Source organism: Microtus pennsylvanicus, chromosome 13 (genome assembly GCF_037038515.1).
Source record: "Microtus pennsylvanicus isolate mMicPen1 chromosome 13, mMicPen1.hap1, whole genome shotgun sequence".
In the NCBI taxonomy this organism is placed as follows: Eukaryota; Metazoa; Chordata; class Mammalia; order Rodentia; family Cricetidae; genus Microtus; species Microtus pennsylvanicus.
Genome location: NC_134591.1, coordinates 50,427,312 through 50,443,675, shown reverse-complemented (window position 1 = coordinate 50,443,675; position 16,364 = coordinate 50,427,312). Strand labels below are relative to the sequence as shown.

General features: G+C 46.4%; 1 protein-coding gene across 1 annotated transcript in view; it reads right to left on the bottom strand.

Annotated features, from left to right (window-relative positions):
* Nucleotides 1-7,458: 7,458 nt before the first annotated feature.
* Nucleotides 7,459-16,364, bottom strand: part of Eif2b3 (eukaryotic translation initiation factor 2B subunit gamma) — a 63,768-nt gene continuing 54,862 nt past the window's right edge. The window contains exons 11-12 of the mRNA XM_075945534.1: nt 9,537-9,640; nt 7,459-7,618 (exon numbers count right to left, since the gene is read on the bottom strand). Of these exons, the coding sequence (XP_075801649.1) occupies nt 7,566-7,618; nt 9,537-9,640 (157 nt within the window). The 3' untranslated portion in view covers nt 7,459-7,565. The remainder of the gene's footprint in view (nt 7,619-9,536; nt 9,641-16,364) is intronic.

The window sequence follows — 16,364 nt, the reverse complement described above, 5'->3', positions numbered from 1 at the left end:
GTGGGCTTGATAGGACATCGATCTTGGGGCTATGAAGACAGGAACTGCCTGGAATAAGCACAGGTGGCATTAGAATGCCAGGACAGATCTGACATTTCTTTTGTTTTCTTACGTTTTTTCTTTTTTTGCTGTTTTTTTTTTTTCAAGACAGAGTTTCTCTGTAGCGTTGGAGCCTGTCCTGGAACTAACTCTTGTAGACCAGGCTGGTCTTGAACTCACAGAGATCCACCTGCCTCTGCCTCCTGAGTGCTGGGATTAAAGGCGTGCGCCACCACCGCCTGGCTAAGGTTGGTCTTGTGTAGGGGGATTGCAGGTTTTTCTGTGGATGCTTCTGAAAGAGTCTATCCACTGAGAAAACCTCCTGCTAATCAGTCCAAGCACAGTAGAAGAAATGGGTGTATCTTTTCTAGCCTTCCAACGCTAGGACTGTTGCCCTCTGGCCACTTACTTGAATCTCCAAAATGACCAAATGTGTGTTTGTATGTGGATATGTGCGCGTGAGTGCAGGTGTCCGAGAGACCAGAGTTCTGTCCTCCTAGAGTTGCAGTTATGTAAGACTTTAAGACAATTCTGAAGCCATTTCTGTCAATTCTGAATCCTCTCAGCCTCCGTGCCGTAGTGCTTCCCCTCCTCCCCTGGGAACCAAGGACCTAACAGCTACACATGCACGTACTCAGTTCCCATATACGTATGTTTTGATTCAGTACCCTGGGAAACAAGGTCAAAATGACCTCTTACCTCATCTGATCTGGCAACAGCTCTCCAGCCAATTATTGGTAATAGCCCTTTCGAATAAGCCAATCATAAGAACAACCGCCCTTGATTCTGTGGCCTTCTCCTTTAAAAGTAGCCTGTGCCAGCTATTCGAGGTCTCTCGGCTTCCCGAATGCTGAGGGACCCTGTCATGACAGAATTAATAAAATCCTCATGCTTTTGCATCGGCTGTGGTGTGTGAGATGGTCTCTGGGGGCGACTCCTCCTCCATGTTTGGACGCTAGAGTCCAACAGTTCCAGGCAGCTAGATATCTGATGTGGGTGCTGAAGCTGAACTTGGTTTTCTGCAAGGGCAGTACGTGCTCTTAGCCATCTTTCCTGCCTCTAACATGGCTCCCCCCCCCCAACCAAATGACTTCCCGAGTGGGGTGCCAGACACCAGGTAATCAGCAGGAATGAGATGAAGATGCCTGGCAGGGCGTGGTGGTGCACGCTTTGATCCCAGCACTTGGGAGGCAAAGGCAGGTGGATCTCCGTGAGTTCAAGACCAGCCTGGTCTACAAAAATAGTTCCAGGACAGTCAGAGCTGTTAACACAGAGAAACCCTGTCTTGAAAAAATTAGGAGAAGGAGAAGAAGAAGAGGAGGAGGAGGAACAAAAGGAAGAGGAAGAGGAGGAGGAGGAGGAGGAGGAAGAGGAGGAGGAGGAGGAGATGGAGGAGAGGAGAAGGAGGAGGAGGAGGAGGAGGACAGGGTTCCCCTTTTGTAGCCCTGGCTGTCCTGGAACTTGCTTTGTAGACCAGGTTGGCCTGAATTCAGAGCGATCTCCCTGCCTCTGCCTCCCAAATGCTGGGATTAAAGGTGTGCACCACCACCACAGGCCTGTTTTTCTTTTTTTTAAAGAGGGGAGCCCAGAGATCACAGAGGAAATTACTGACCTGGGATATTCAGGAGTACCCAGAAAGGAAGTAGATGGGAAAGGAAGGAGGGTAGCAATCTAAACATAATTCGAGGTCCGATATCTTTGTTCTTGTTGTTGAGACAGGGTCTCTGTAGCCCTGGCTGTCCTGGAACTCATTATGTAGACCAGGCTGGCCATAAAAGAGATCCATTTGCTTCTGTTTCTTGAATGCTGAGATTAAAGACTGGTCCAGCTTTTTTTTCTTTTTAAATTTTTTCTTTTTTTAACTTTTGGTCCTTCTGGTCCACCTCCTAAGTGTTGAGGTTACAAGTGTATGCCACTACATGTGGTTTATGCAGTACTGGGGATTGAACCTAGGACTTCCTACGTAACAGGTAAGTGCTCTATTACCTGATCTACAACTCTAGTCCCTAACATAGGATCATAGGATTAATGAGATGTTATTGAGAACAGTGCTTTAAGGTGGAGCACACACACACACACACACACACACACACACACACACACACACACACACACAGTGTGGGAGAAAGTGACGGCTGCGGTTTCAGGGGACAATCAATATGACTCAGGACAGTTCTTATCATGTATTTTTCCAGACTTCTCACTATAATGTTTGCTTGTTTCTGTTGTCTGGGCCAGACAGAGGGAATGACCATGATGGGGAGGAAGAAGAGTGGCCTGTTAGCCTGCTGTGTGTGCATCTTCCCACTGGGCAGCTTCCAATGCTGTGCGCGCATCTTCCCACTAGGCAGCTTCCAATGCTGTGCGCGCATCTTCCCACTAGGCAGCTTCCAATGCTGTGTGTGCATCTTCCCACTAGGCAGCTTCCAATGCTGTGCGCGCATCTTCCCACTGGGCAGCTTCCAATGCTGTGCGCGCATCTTCCCACTAGGCAGCTTCACATTCTCCATGTGGCTCAAGTCTATGACAGGCCATTCTGGCCTCCAAACAGTGCCCCTTTCTCTCAGGGTCAGCTTCATCTCAGAGCTTTCTAGACCTTCTATCTGGGTCTCCCCATAGACAGAGTTAACTATTTAGTGTTTTGTTTTTGTTTCTGCTGAGAAGCGGTCTTCCTATGGTACCCAAGCTGATCTGAATCTCCTAGGCTCAAGTGATCTTCCCATTCAGCTCTGAAGCTCTGGGACTACAGGCACCCAACACATACTCCACTACTTCGGAACCTGTAAAGGTCTGGCTTATGTACCTCCTTAAGGGTAGGGATGGCTACAGATAAACAGAAGGTAGTTCCTACAAATCTCAGCTTGGGAAGGAACTTGTAGGGTAGTGTTGCCCTAAGCTTAGACCCTTGTCAGCAGGCAGGAAAGAAGTGTGGAGACGTGTTCCTGCAGCAGCAGCCCTAAAGTTTTCTGGATGGCAAGCTTGCAGAGGTGCCTTTTCTTTCTTTGATAGAGTCTGTGTAGCTCTGGCTGACCTGGAACTATGCACACCAGGCTGGCCTCGAACTCACAGAGATCCGCCTGCCTCTACCTCTCAAGTGCTGGGATTAAAGGCATGTGCCACCACTGCTTAGCAGATCTCTGTGAGACGACCAGCCTGGTGTACAAACGGAGTTCCAGAACAGCCAAGGCTATACAGGGAAACCCTGTCTCAAAAACAAACAAACAAAATAACAAAACACAAGACACACAAACCAAAGCCCTCAGTCCTTGGATGGAGATGGCTCAGTGCGTAAGAATGCTAGCTGCTCTTTTAGAGGATCCAGAATGAGCACCGTTTGTAACTCTAGGTCCAGGGGATCCTACATCCTCTCCTGGTTTCTGCAGGTCCATGCACAAACGTACACAGTCATAATAAATAAAAATAAATGTTTTTCTCCCCCCTAGACAGGGTTTCCTCTGTTCAGCCCTGGCTTTCCTGGAACATTATAGACCAGGCTATCCCCAGACTCAGAGATCCACCTGCCTCTGCCTTCAGAGTGCTGGGTAAAAGGTGTGCACCACCACTGCCTGGCAAATAAAATCTTTTTTAAAAAAATATTTATTTATTATGTATACAATATTCTTTCTGCGTGTATGCCTGAAGGCCAGAAGAGGGCACCAGACCTCATTACAGATGGTTGTGAGCCACCATGTGGTTGCTGGGAATTGAACTCAGGCAATGCTCTTAACCTCTGAGCCATCTCTCCAGCTCTAAAATCTTTTTAAGAAATAAAAACATCGGGGCTGGAGAGATGGCTCAGCGGTTAAGAGCACTGCCTGCTCTTCCAAAGGTTCTGAGTTCAATTCCCAGCAACCACATGGTGGCTCACAACCATCTGTAATGAGGACTGGTGCCCTCTTCTGGCCTTCAGACATACACACAGACAGAATATTGTATAAATAATAAATAAATATTTAAAAAAAAAGAAATAAAAACATCATGAATCGTGATAAAGAAAAAAGCCATGGTTTATTGATGTGAGTGGCTTGTTTTCATGTGGAGCTGGGAATGAACCTGATTAAAAGCTATAACCTATGGTTAAAAAAAAGAAATATTTATTTTTTTATGTGTGTGGGTTTTTTTCTGTGCATCACTTGCACATCTGGTGCCCAAGACTTCAGATCTCCTGTAAACAGAGTTAGACGGCTATGAATCACCATGTAAATGCTTGGAATTGAACACAGGGTCCTTTGGAAGAACAGCTGGTGCTCTCAAACACTGAACAAGCAAATGAATGTTCAATCCAAAATAAAATATTTTAAAAAAAAAATTCACTCACCCTAACTCTTACTTTTGCAATGGAGTCACGCAGGTCAGCAGTGAACTGGATAGAAACAAAACCCGTCACCTAGTCTTCTTCCCTTCTGCCCAGGCAAAGTTGCCAGTACTAGACAGCACACCCTCATTATCATCATCATCATTTTTATTGTTATTTTTATTGACTTTTTGAGACAGGGACTCACTATGTAGTCTGGCTGTCCTGGAACTCACTCTGTAGACCAGGCTGGCCTCAAACTCACAGAGATTTATCTGCTTCTGCCTCCCGAGTGCTGGGATTAAATGTATGCACCATCATGTCTGGACTTTCCCCTCCTACCCAGCCCATTCCAATGCCTTTTTCTATTTAATTAAAAAATTTTTCTTGAGACAGGGTTTCATGCAGGCCAGGCTGGCCTCAAATTTCCTTTATAGCTGAGGATAACCATGATCTTCCTGCGTGCTAGGATTACACGATTGTGCCACCATACCTGGCAAAACCCCTGCAGATTTAATTCTAGTTCCATAGGAACCACCTTGGACACATTCTCATAGCTCTTTCTCTCTCCTTCACTCCTATGGGTTCTGCTAGGCCACTGGGCTCCTGCCCGATAAAGGCAAGCTTCCAGAAGCCCTATCCTAAGCACTGGGAGAAACGGAGAGCCAGAGCTCCCAAGCCTGGTTTGAGGTGGGGCTCCCCCAGGGGACGCATGCTCATCTCTCTCACGAGTTCAATGAGAGCAACATACGATCAGGCAAGATTACTCAAGTGAACTTGAGAGCCTGGAAAATTTTTGAAGCAATGTAGAAACCAGTATTTCAAACTATTCTTTATTATAATTACTGCCACCCACAGTGAGGACATCAAGAGAAACTTTTACTTTGATAATTCTAGGAGGTGAAATCTTACCCCGGGAGTCACTTTTATCTTCTTCTAACACCTGGCGGTTGTAAAAGCCGTGCAGGGAGGGGAGACAAGAGCAGAGTGCTCTTCTGTTTGGGAGCAGGGGTGCAAACTGGAAGGGGATGACTCCAGCGGGCTGTGAACAGAGAAAGCTCATTCTTCAGCTAACTGAAGCATGGGCACCTGTATAATTAAGACAAAGGGGCACAGCTGGAGAAGTCAGGACGACTTTTGAACCGTTCCTTGTGAGGCTGAGAGGGCATCACCAAGGTGTGGGAGAGATGGAGAAGGCTTGGCTCAGAACGCCATTTTAGATCATAGCTGTGGTGTTCTAATAAATAAAGCTCAGCTGAAGGTCAGAGTTTGGAGCTGGCCACTAGTTCACCATAGAAGCCAGGCAAGGATGGCACACACCTTCATCCCAGCACTGGGGAGGCAGACGGATCTCTGTGAGTTCAATGCCACCATGGCTACGCAAGACCGATCAAGTATAAAGGAGAAACAGAGCCAGGTGGTGGTGGCTAGCACCTTTAATCTCAGTACTGGAGAGTCACACGCCTTTAACCCTACACTAGGGAGGTAAAAACAGGAAGGGATATGGCCGGGCACAGAGAGGAGTATAAGATGGGACGAGACAGGATGTCAGGCCAGTCTCTCTGAGAATTCCTGGAAAATAGGTTCTTGTCCCCTTTGGTCTGAGGACTTGGTAGAGGTAAGAAGTCTCTCTAGTGGCTGGCTCCCTTACTTCTCTGACCTTTCAGCATTTACCCTGATATCTGACTCCAGGTTTTTAAGACCAATTAGAACTCGTGTGACAGTAGCTTTCGCTTCTGTGAAAACCTGTGGGAAGCCTGCTCACTAGCCGTGGCTTCCTTCAGCTTGCCATATAAAAGTCTCTAAGGCAGCAGCAGTTCTCCACCTGTGGGTCTCAATCCCTTGGGATGGGGTGGGCCAAACGACCCTTCCACGGGCGCCTACTGTCAGATACTTACACTACAATTCATAAAAGTAGCAATAAAATAATTTTTTGGAGACAGGGTTTCTCTGTATAGCTTTGGAGCCTGTCTTAGAATTTGCTCTGTAGACCAGGCTGGCCTCGAAATCAGAGATCTGCCTGCCTCTGCTTCTCAAGTACTGGAATTAAAGGCATGCATCACCATTGCCCAACACAATGAAGTAATTTTATGGTGGGGGGGGGGTCACCACACATAAGGAACTGTATTAAAGGGTTGCAGTTAGGAAGGTTGAGAACCTCTGCCCTAAGGGTTAAGAACTGAGCTGGAGAAAAGGGGTGGAGACTCAGAGTGAATGCTGGGTGAGGGGCAGGGTGGTGCAGGTGCTAGATATCTGTATGGAGCCTCTGAAGCAAAAAACAATTCTTGGGCTACCATTCAGAGGTGGTACTGCCAGGTACTGGGTGTAATGCCTAGAAAGCCTGATGAGGGCCAGTGCTTTTAGAATGAAGATACTTTTTAAAAAACTATTTATTGGGCCAGGCGGTGTTGGTGCAAACCCTTAATCCCATCGCTCAGGGGCAGAGGCAGGTGGAGGTCAAGCAGGGGCAAGTGCTTTGAGGTCAAGGCCAGCCTGGTCTACAGAGAGGTCTAAGATAGCCAGGGCTATAGAGAGAAACACTGTCTCAGAAAACAAACAAAAAACTATTCATTATTATTTGTATGTGTGTTTGTACCTTTATGTGGGTTCCAGGGATGGAGTTCAGGTTACCAGGCTTGAGAACCATGGGCCTTTGCTGGCTAACCCTTTTGCTAGCCTTATTTCAGTTCTTTGTTGAGAGAGGATCTTATGTAGGCTGGTCTAAGCTGGCCTCAAAATCACCTGAGAATGACTTAACTTTGATCCTCCTGCCTCCACCTCGAGTGCTAGGTTACAGATACGTGTTCACAGGCTGGGCCTCAGACGGAAGATACTTCACAGACTAGGCTTGGTTGTCTTCAGAGGACCCACTGGACAGCTGCTTCCTGTCTGTGAACTTGGCATACAAGACCTAGACCATGGTATCTACTTCATTCTGTTGCTCTCGCTAGACTTACTCCACAATCCAAACTCACACTGTTATTCTATACCTGGAGCCCATATGCCAGGAACCTGGACTGTTCACCCTGCCTTTGGAAGTCTTTCTATTTTGTTTCTAGTACAGGCCTTGAACCCAGGGCCTTGTGCATGTGAGGCAAGTGCTTTACCACTGAGCTACACTGACAGCCTGGAAATTCTTCTTTATTGAAAAATAAATACAGAGTCAAACAGGTAGGTCAGCCAACATCTGTAGTTTGGGGGCCAAAAGGAAGGGGTCAGGCTTGTTCAGGACTCAGATCTCCATGAGCTGGTCATTTCCCACAATCACCTCGTTCATTCGTTTAGCTAAGGAAACAAAGAGAAAAGGTTTTCATTGAGCTGGCAGCAAAGATATTATTTCAGCTGGGCGGTGGTGGCGCAGCCTTTAATCCCAGCAATAGGGAGGCAGAGGCAGGCGAATCTCTGTGAGTCTGAGGCCAACCTGGTCTAAAGAGAGAGAGAATTCCAGGACAGGCTCCAAAGCTTGCCTTCTGAACTAGACTGCAAGCCAACAAATGTGGGGATCTTCCTATCTCTGCCCCCTCAGTATTGGGATTAGCGATGACTGTCACTATTCTCAGCTTTTATATGAGTGCTGGGGACTTGAAATCAGGTCCTGACACTTGCACAGAGAGCACTGTATTCACTGAGCCATCTCTGTAGCCCCTCTAAGTAACACGCTTCATGTACTATAATGATAGTTAGGAATTTACTGTTTTATTTTGAGACAGGGTCTGATCTAGAATACATTAGCAGAGGAAAATGACTTGCATTCCTAATCTCCCTAGGTTTGCTTTCCAAGTGTGTGTTACCATGCCTGGCTAGAATTCATTCATTAAATTAAACTAATTTCAGAGCCTGGTAACCACAAAATCCAGAAGAGGCATCAATCAGATCTCCTGGAACTAAAGTTATACAGGCAGTTGTGAGCTGCCACATGGGTGTTTGGAACTGAATCTAGGTCCTCTGCAAAATGGCAAGTGTTGTCAGACAGTGGTACTGCAGGATTTTACTCCAAGCAGGCAGATCTCTGAGTTCAAGGCCAGCCTGGACTACAGAGCTAGTTCCAGGACAACCAGAGTTACACAGAGAAACCCTGTCTCAAAGGACAGGAGGAAGAAAAAAAAAAAAAGAAGTGTTAAACTATAAGGCCATCTCTCTAGTTTCTGCTTTATTTTATTTTTGGAAACAGGATTTCACTATGTAGCCCTGGGTAGCTTAGCATTCACTATTTGGATCAGGCTGGCCTCAAACTCACAGAGATCTGCCTGTTCCTGCTGCCTGAGTGATGGAAGTAAAGGCATGCGTCACCACGTCCAAATACTTAAAAAAAAATAGATATTTTTTTTCAAACAGGCTAATTGCAATTGCTCTTGGCTGCTCACCAGAACTTGATGGTAAGACCCTGCGGCTGAAAGCCCTGCACATTTTGGTCACAGGACACGGAAAAGTCACGCTGTCACTGACCAGGACCCTTTCTCTCTGATGCCTAGCTTCCATAGTGCTAGAAGGTGCTATGTGGGCTGCTAGGAGAAAAGTCATCCACGGCCTTACTTAGCTGTGAGTCTTGTGAACTACAGATAAGCACACGGGTGCAGTAGTGGTACAGACGCTAGGATTCCCACCAGTCGGTCTTTCTCTAAGCAGCTGAGAGTGGCTCTAGAGGGTATGCCCTGCTAACCCTTTGCCAGGCCACAAATCTAGGGGACTGCCTTCCTTAAACACTGGGCCAGGTTTCCTCCCTCGGAGTTCCTCCTACTCTTGGCAGTTCTTTCTTACTTTTTCATAATAAATTTATGCTTGCTCTGCTTAAAACAAACAACGCACACACAAAACAAGTCAGATGAGTGCTCGTGGTCTTTCGGAGACCAGAGCACATTCCAGAGCCTATGCTGCATTACTGGCTACCTCTGTCATGTCCAAAAGCAAATAGAGAGTATTGCTGTGAATTTGGACATTGTTATAGTTTCAATTTTTGATAGTACAGTATAGTTGCACATATATATGAGTAAACTTATTTATAAGCTATATTCCTAGAAATAGGCCTAAATTAAACTTGTAAAAACTTGATAATGCTATCAGCTACTCTCCAAAGATCACTATAAGTTTGTTTTCCCCTGCAGTATAACCACGAGCCTGTTTCTGACATCTTGCCCACTAAGCATTCTCTGTGCTAAGGTACAGACAGCAGCTTCCACGACTCTTAACTCGGGGTGTTGTTTACCTTTGGCTTCAATCCTCTGACCACTTCCAATCAAACAGTCCTTGATGTCTGCGCCCTTCTCAATCACCGCATTGTTGCAGATGACGCTGCCATGGATGCTGCTTCTGTAACACAGGAGCCAACACAGCAGTCACGTTAGGGTGCCCAGGGCTTTACCAGCAAACCACTGTCTGGAAGCTCAGGCTTCTCTCTGGGCTGACAACTGCTGAGTCCTGTGGGTGGCTACGCGTCTCTTATTGTTGGATGGCAGAAAGGTGTTAGAGAATTTCAGAGTGGGACTACATTCATAATTATTTTTCAAGTCCTTACTTGACTTCTCCCTATCGTCTTCCTTTTCTTTTTTTTGCAGTGGAGACTGGATCTAGGCCTTTGTGCATGTTAGACAAGCTCTTTACCACTGAACTATGGGCCCTCCCCTCTTTTGAGACAGGGTCTCGCACAGTCCAGGCTGGCCTTGAACTCCCTATGTAGCCAAGAATGATAGGGAACTCTTGATCCTCCTGCCTCTACCTACCAAGTGCTAAGATTATGGGTATATGTAAACACTGCAGCAACCAAGTTCATTTTACTTCCTAAAGTTTATTACATTATTTATTTGGTGTGTAGGTAGATGAAATGGGGGGTTACACATGTCACAGTGTAGCGGTCAGAGGCCAGCTTTAGAGATTGGTTCTCTCTTTCTACGTTGTGGGTTCTGGGTATCAAACTCTGGTCAGGTCTGGTGGGATGTGCCTTCCATCACTAGCCATCTTGCTGTTCCACGTTCTTCTCGTTTTGAGACAAGGTCTTGCTATGCATTCCAGGCTGGCCCCAGACATCCAAATACTAGATCATAGGTATATGCTGTCATACCTAGCTTGATTTTATATATACATACACACACACATTTGAGACAGGGTCTCATTATGTAGCTCTGACTGTCCTGGAACTCACTATGTAGACCAGGCTGGCTTCAAACTCACAGAGATCCACCTGCCTCTGCCTACCAAGTGCTTGGATTAAAGGGGTGTGCTACTATGCCAGGCTCCTAGCTTGACTTTAGGTACCCAGGATCTTGATCAAATTCTCCTTGGTGGAAGGGTGGAATCTGAGGCTGGTCTGTAGGCTTGCCCACTAAGTCTTCTTACCTAGGATCATATGACAAATGTCATTGGGGCCCAGAAATAAAGAATCTTTCTGGTTGGGCATAGTGGAACATACCTAATGCCAGAACTGCATTAGTAATGAGTGCTGGGTTAAAGGCATGCAACACCACTCCCCTGCTCCACTCTTATTTTTTTTAAATTTTCTTTGGGAGGGGGTATGTGGAGGTCAGAAGACAACTTGAGGGAGCCAGTGTCAGTTCTTTTTCCACTACGCAGGTCAGCAGGCTTGATGACAGAAGCTCTTACCTACTGAGCTGTCTTGGTGGCTTTCTCTGTCTATCTGTCTGTCTGTCTGTCTGTCTGTCTGCCTGCCTGCCTGCCTGTCTGTCTATATCTATCGTGTGTGTGTTGGCAGTGCTAAAAATTGAACTCAGGGCCTCATACATGGTAGATAAACACTCTGCCACTGAAATACATTCCCTATCACAAAAATGGGTATTTCAAAAGCCAGTTCAAGGCAAGCCAAGGATAGTGGCTTGGGCCTGTTATCCCAACTACTCAGGAGGCTAAACCAGGACAAGTTCAGGGCCATCTTCAGCCATAGAGTGAGATAAAGCCCTGTCTGGACAGCTAAGACTCTATCAGAATAAAAAGGGGGAGTTTGGGCAGCATGACCTGTAGAGCACTTGCTTAGCTTGTGGAAATCCCTGGGCTCAGTCCCGCTGCCACCCTCCCTGCACGCCAAACAAACAAAAAGCTCTGCTCCAGAAAGACTGCTTTGTTCCACACCACTAGAAGGCTGCTGGAGGCCCAAACACATGCTCAGACGCAGCACTGGCTCCTGCTGTTGATTTGAATTTAGAAACTAACTCTGTCTCCTGAAGACTGTGAGGTGGGGGAAGTCTTTAAAATAAAAACTGCTATCATCAAGAGTATGTGCATGGTATGCACTGTGCCAGTCGAGTGTTGAGAGCTGGCTCTTTTACTGTGGGCCCCAGGGACTGAGCTCGGCTCTCAGGCTTGTCCAGCAACACTTCCTACCTGCTGAGCCAGCTCACCAGCCGGAAAAGGCATTAAATTTTTTTAATTGGGAAATTTAACTTAAAAATTTAAAATTTAATATATAGCCCTGGCTGTCCTGGAATTTGCTATGTAGACCAGGCAGACCACACACTCAAGAGATCCACCAAGTGCGGGTATTACAGGTATGCCCCACGCCTGATGGCAAACCATCACCAACATTCTCTACACATTCATGCCAGGTACTACGCTAAACACATTACAGCAATGAGTTTTTACGAATCACCTGGGCAGGGCCAGTGAAATGGTTCAGTGGGTAAAGGCACCTGCTGTGCAAACCTGGAGAACTGAGTTCAAGTCTCAGAACCCTTTTAAGGGTGAAAGAGCTGCTTCCAGAAAGTTGTCCTCTGACCTCTGTACGTCATGATAGATGCCCCCACCCCAACCCCACCTCCACTATTCACACAGCACACACAATAATAAAAAAGTTATTTTGCCGGGCGGTGGTGGCGCATGCCTTTAATCCCAGCACCCTGGAGACAGAGACAGGCAGATCTCTGTGAGTTTGAGGCCAGCCTGGTCTACAGAGCAAGTTCCAGGACATCCAGGGTTGTTACACATAGAAATCCTATCTTCAAAGACAAAACAAAACAAAATTATGGGCGACACGAAGAAACGAGAACATCTTTTGTCTTGGCCTCCATCAATGTTTTTGGTAGGTCCAGGATGAGAAAATTATGTATTTAGTTAGAGAAAACATTTCTAGGTGATTCTCTGACTATCAATTTTATCTGATATAAAAATGGCACCCAAATTTTACAGATGAAATAAGATTTAGAGAATTAAACCATTTATTCCAAACCATGTAACTGCTAAACAGCATATTCAAATCCAATTCTGCCTGATACTAGAACCCATATTCTTCTTTTCTCTTTTTAATGAGATGTTTCTCTTTGTAACAGCTGTCCTCAAATTTACAGAGATCATACTGCCTCTACTTCCCGAGTGCTGGGATTAAAGGTGTGGGCCACCACTGCCTGGAGGTATCAAGATGATTTAAACTGCCCTATGCAAGGGTGAACTTTCAAAGGGAACGGCCCACACCATGAAGAAGTGCTGATGCCACAGGCAGGATTCTCTACACAACAGCCAGTCCTTGGTACAGCTCAGAAGTCTAGGGATGCAGCTCATTCATAGAAGGTGTTAGAATTTTGACCTGGAGCCAGAATTCAGAACAGTCTACAGTCACCTGAGCAAGAATGAGCACCCAAAGCACAAGGTGCTCTCTTAGCACATAGAGAGCTTTACTGTTTCAGATGGCCGACCAGAGGCAGACAGGAAACGGGCTATCTGTGCTATCTCCATTCTTAGGGAAGGTTAACGCCTATTCTAGGCTGAAGCATCTCTGTGGGTGGTATGAATGGGACAAGTATTAGTGTGCTTTTTGGCAGTCTTGGGGTGCATTCAGTGGGTGTTCCACGAGGTACAATCCAGAACTTTGCAACTTGCCAAATTGCGAAGCATTAGAGTCAGCAGTTACGGTAGCTCCATATCCTCCAGGAAATCCCCTACAGAGGGTAACAAGGAAGGTGCAGACTGCCTTATATACATGGGTCCAGAGGCAGAGCAAGGCCCACTTAGCCAAAGCAAAGCCCAGTGTCTGAAGTAGTAGCAATGTTTGTTTCCTATTAGTGGTTAAGATCTTAAAGTGTGCTCTGGAGCTAGGCTAGGGCAGACAGTTAGCAGGACACATGAAGCTGTGAACGAGGATTTCTGGAAAAAGCTGTGGGGTTGACTGTTTAGAAGCTCAGTGATGTCGAGAGGCTGGAATGTTGCAGGTCTGGAGCCTAATTACAAGTTATTTTGGGCTGTCTTTAGTTCTTGCCCACCGCTGTGTTGAACCTATTGTCCGGTGACTAACAGATAAAACTTGTGAAAAGCATTAACTCAATAAACCTGAGATTCCAGCAAAGGGCTAAGGAGGCTATTTGGTAGCATCTAATGCCAGCGCAGAGTTCTCCTGGTCTTGCTGTAACCCACCTACCTCATGTAGTCACTAATGTATTGGGAAGGTGTTTGATTTATGCCTTTCTTTGTTCTGCTACTTTTTATTTATTTATTTATTTATTTATTATTTTTTTGGTTTTTCAAGGCAGGGTTTCTCTGTGGCTTTGGAGCCTGTCCTGGCACTAGCTCTTTTAGACCAGGCTGGCCTCGAACTCACAGAGATCCGCCTGCCTCTGCCTCCCGAGTGCTGGGATTAGAGGCGTGCGCCACCATCGCCAGGCTCTTTGTTCTGTTACTATAGAAAGTTTACAGGATTGCAACCTCATTGGAACGTGTTTATTGGGGAGACCTAAATCTATGTTCTAGGGCCATGGCCACTCATATTTGGCTCCAAAATAAGCCACATCTTTGTTCCTTTGAGTGAGAGCTGTTTCTTTCGTTGACAAAGCCATAATTAAAGACTACTAACTGGCTACACTGGAATCTGGGCGTGGGTGGGAACCATCACAGGAAGGAAGTGGCTGGAACGGAGGTCAGATTTCCAAAACAACCCACGGCTGCTCTCAGTTTGTTTAGCAGTCTAGCCGGGTCTGCAGGAGCCTCCTCACTGATCATTTTACCTAGTTTAAATGGAGCTTCTGAGATGCACTAGTTACTGTGTAGAGACTAGATACAACCGGGAAAAGGAGGCTGGCTGATGGCTCTGCTCACCGAGGCTCTGCTCAGTGGCTCCCTGAAGACTCGAGGTGAACTCTGGGTACGAAGCTTTTTTCTGACCATTTGTTTCAGCAGCTCTTCACTTTCATTGCAGATACCACAAACTGCCTTTAATCCCAGTACGGGGGCACAGGCAAACAGATCTTTGCAAGTTCAAGGCCAGCTAGGACTACAAAGTGAAACCCTGTCTCAAAACAAAAATAAAGCCTAAAACAAAAACCCACCAAAAAACCAAGACTTCAAACCCACCAAAGGCAGAGTGTGATCCACTGCAGAGTGTGAGCCACGGGCCCATCCTCAGAGCACAATATACACACTATATATTTTATGTATCTTTGGTGTATTTAAATATCTAGTGAACTCTTTTCCTCTCTCCCTCTTCCTCCCCACCCCCTCTTTTCCCGGCTTCAAACTCACAGAGATCCACCTGCTTCTGCTTCCCAAGAGCTGGAACTGAAGCTGTGCTCCACTTCACCCGGCTGTTTCTTATTTTTCTGACAGTCCAGGCTGGCCTTGAACTCACCGCGTATCCCAGGCTGGCCTTACACCTGAGGCAGTCCTCTTGCCTCTGCCTCACGAATGCTGGGATTATAGACATGAACTAGCACAGTCAGCAGCCCATGGATGTTACACACAAGCTCTACCATGAACTACACCTCCAGCCCAACGATCAGGAATTTCCCTAGAAGTATATGTATTTATCTGCTCATGATGGAGGGGATGGAGAGGTAGGATTATATCAACCTCTCTTAAGTGGCCAATTCTCAGCCAGACTGTGTTCCTGGGCCCAGCACCAGAGCTGGTTTCTGCATCTAGTGCTGGCTCTCAACCTGGCTCTAGGATCTGTGCTGTGCTAATTCTCTCCAGGGTTCTCTAAGAAGCCACTCGGTGATGGCTGAGACTAATGGAGACTTGGTCCTTCATTCTTGGTGGGCTCACATTTGAAACCAACATGAAGGCCTGGGAAAGTACTATGCTGCTTTGGCAGGTGTGCCACCCTGTGCCTACTGCGTCACAGTACATAAGGAAGAAGTCCTGACTGGTGACACAGGGTGCCTCTAGTTCTCCATCCTTTCCTGGTTTTAAGTCTTTCTTCAGTGTGGGGATCTGGGGTGTGCGTGCGTGTGTGTGTTAGGAGACCCAGGTCTCATGTAGCACAGGTTGGCCTCAAATTTGCTATGTAGTCAAGGGTAACTGTATCTTGAGGTCCTAAGTGCAGGGATTACTGGTGTGTGCCACTATGCCTGGCCAGAACTGGAGAATAATGAGATAGCAAAAATGCTTGCCTAACATGAACAGAGCTCTGAATTCAACTTACAGTACCAACATACACAGACTTCCTTTAGTTCATTTCAGGAAGGAAAAGAACACGTACACAAACACACTCTTGTGTGTATACATCCGCGTATGTGTGAAAGAGTGTACGGGTGAGCATGTACTTTTGGAGACCAGTGGTTGACTTCAGGCGTCTTCTGCAGTAACTCCCTACCTTATTATTCTACATTTATCTAGTTCGTGTGTACCGTGGTGGGTATGTAGGACAGAGGAGCTGGTTCTCTGCTTTTACCACGCCAGTTCGAGGGATCAAACTCAGGTTGCCAGGCTTGGTAGCAAGCTATCTTACCAGCCGTTCATCTATTTTTTTGAGATAGGATCTCTATTTGAACCTGGAGCCTACCAACTTTGCTAAACTAGGCAGTCAGCAAGTCCCAGGGATCCTTCCTGTTTCCATCTCCTCAGACTAGAATTTTAGCTATGTACCACCATGACCAGCTTTCTAAAAGGTGTGCTGGGTGCACACCTTTAATCGCAGCACTGGGGAGGCAGAGACAAGCGGATCTCTGTGAATTTGAGGCCAGCCTGGTTTACAGAGCGAGTTCCAGGGGCAGGCTCCAAAGCTACAAAGAAACTCCGCCCTGAAACCTCCTCTCCCCCCAAGAAAGGGGAAAAAAGAATCTTATTTTTATTTATGTTTTTATTTATGTGCCCCACAAGTGAG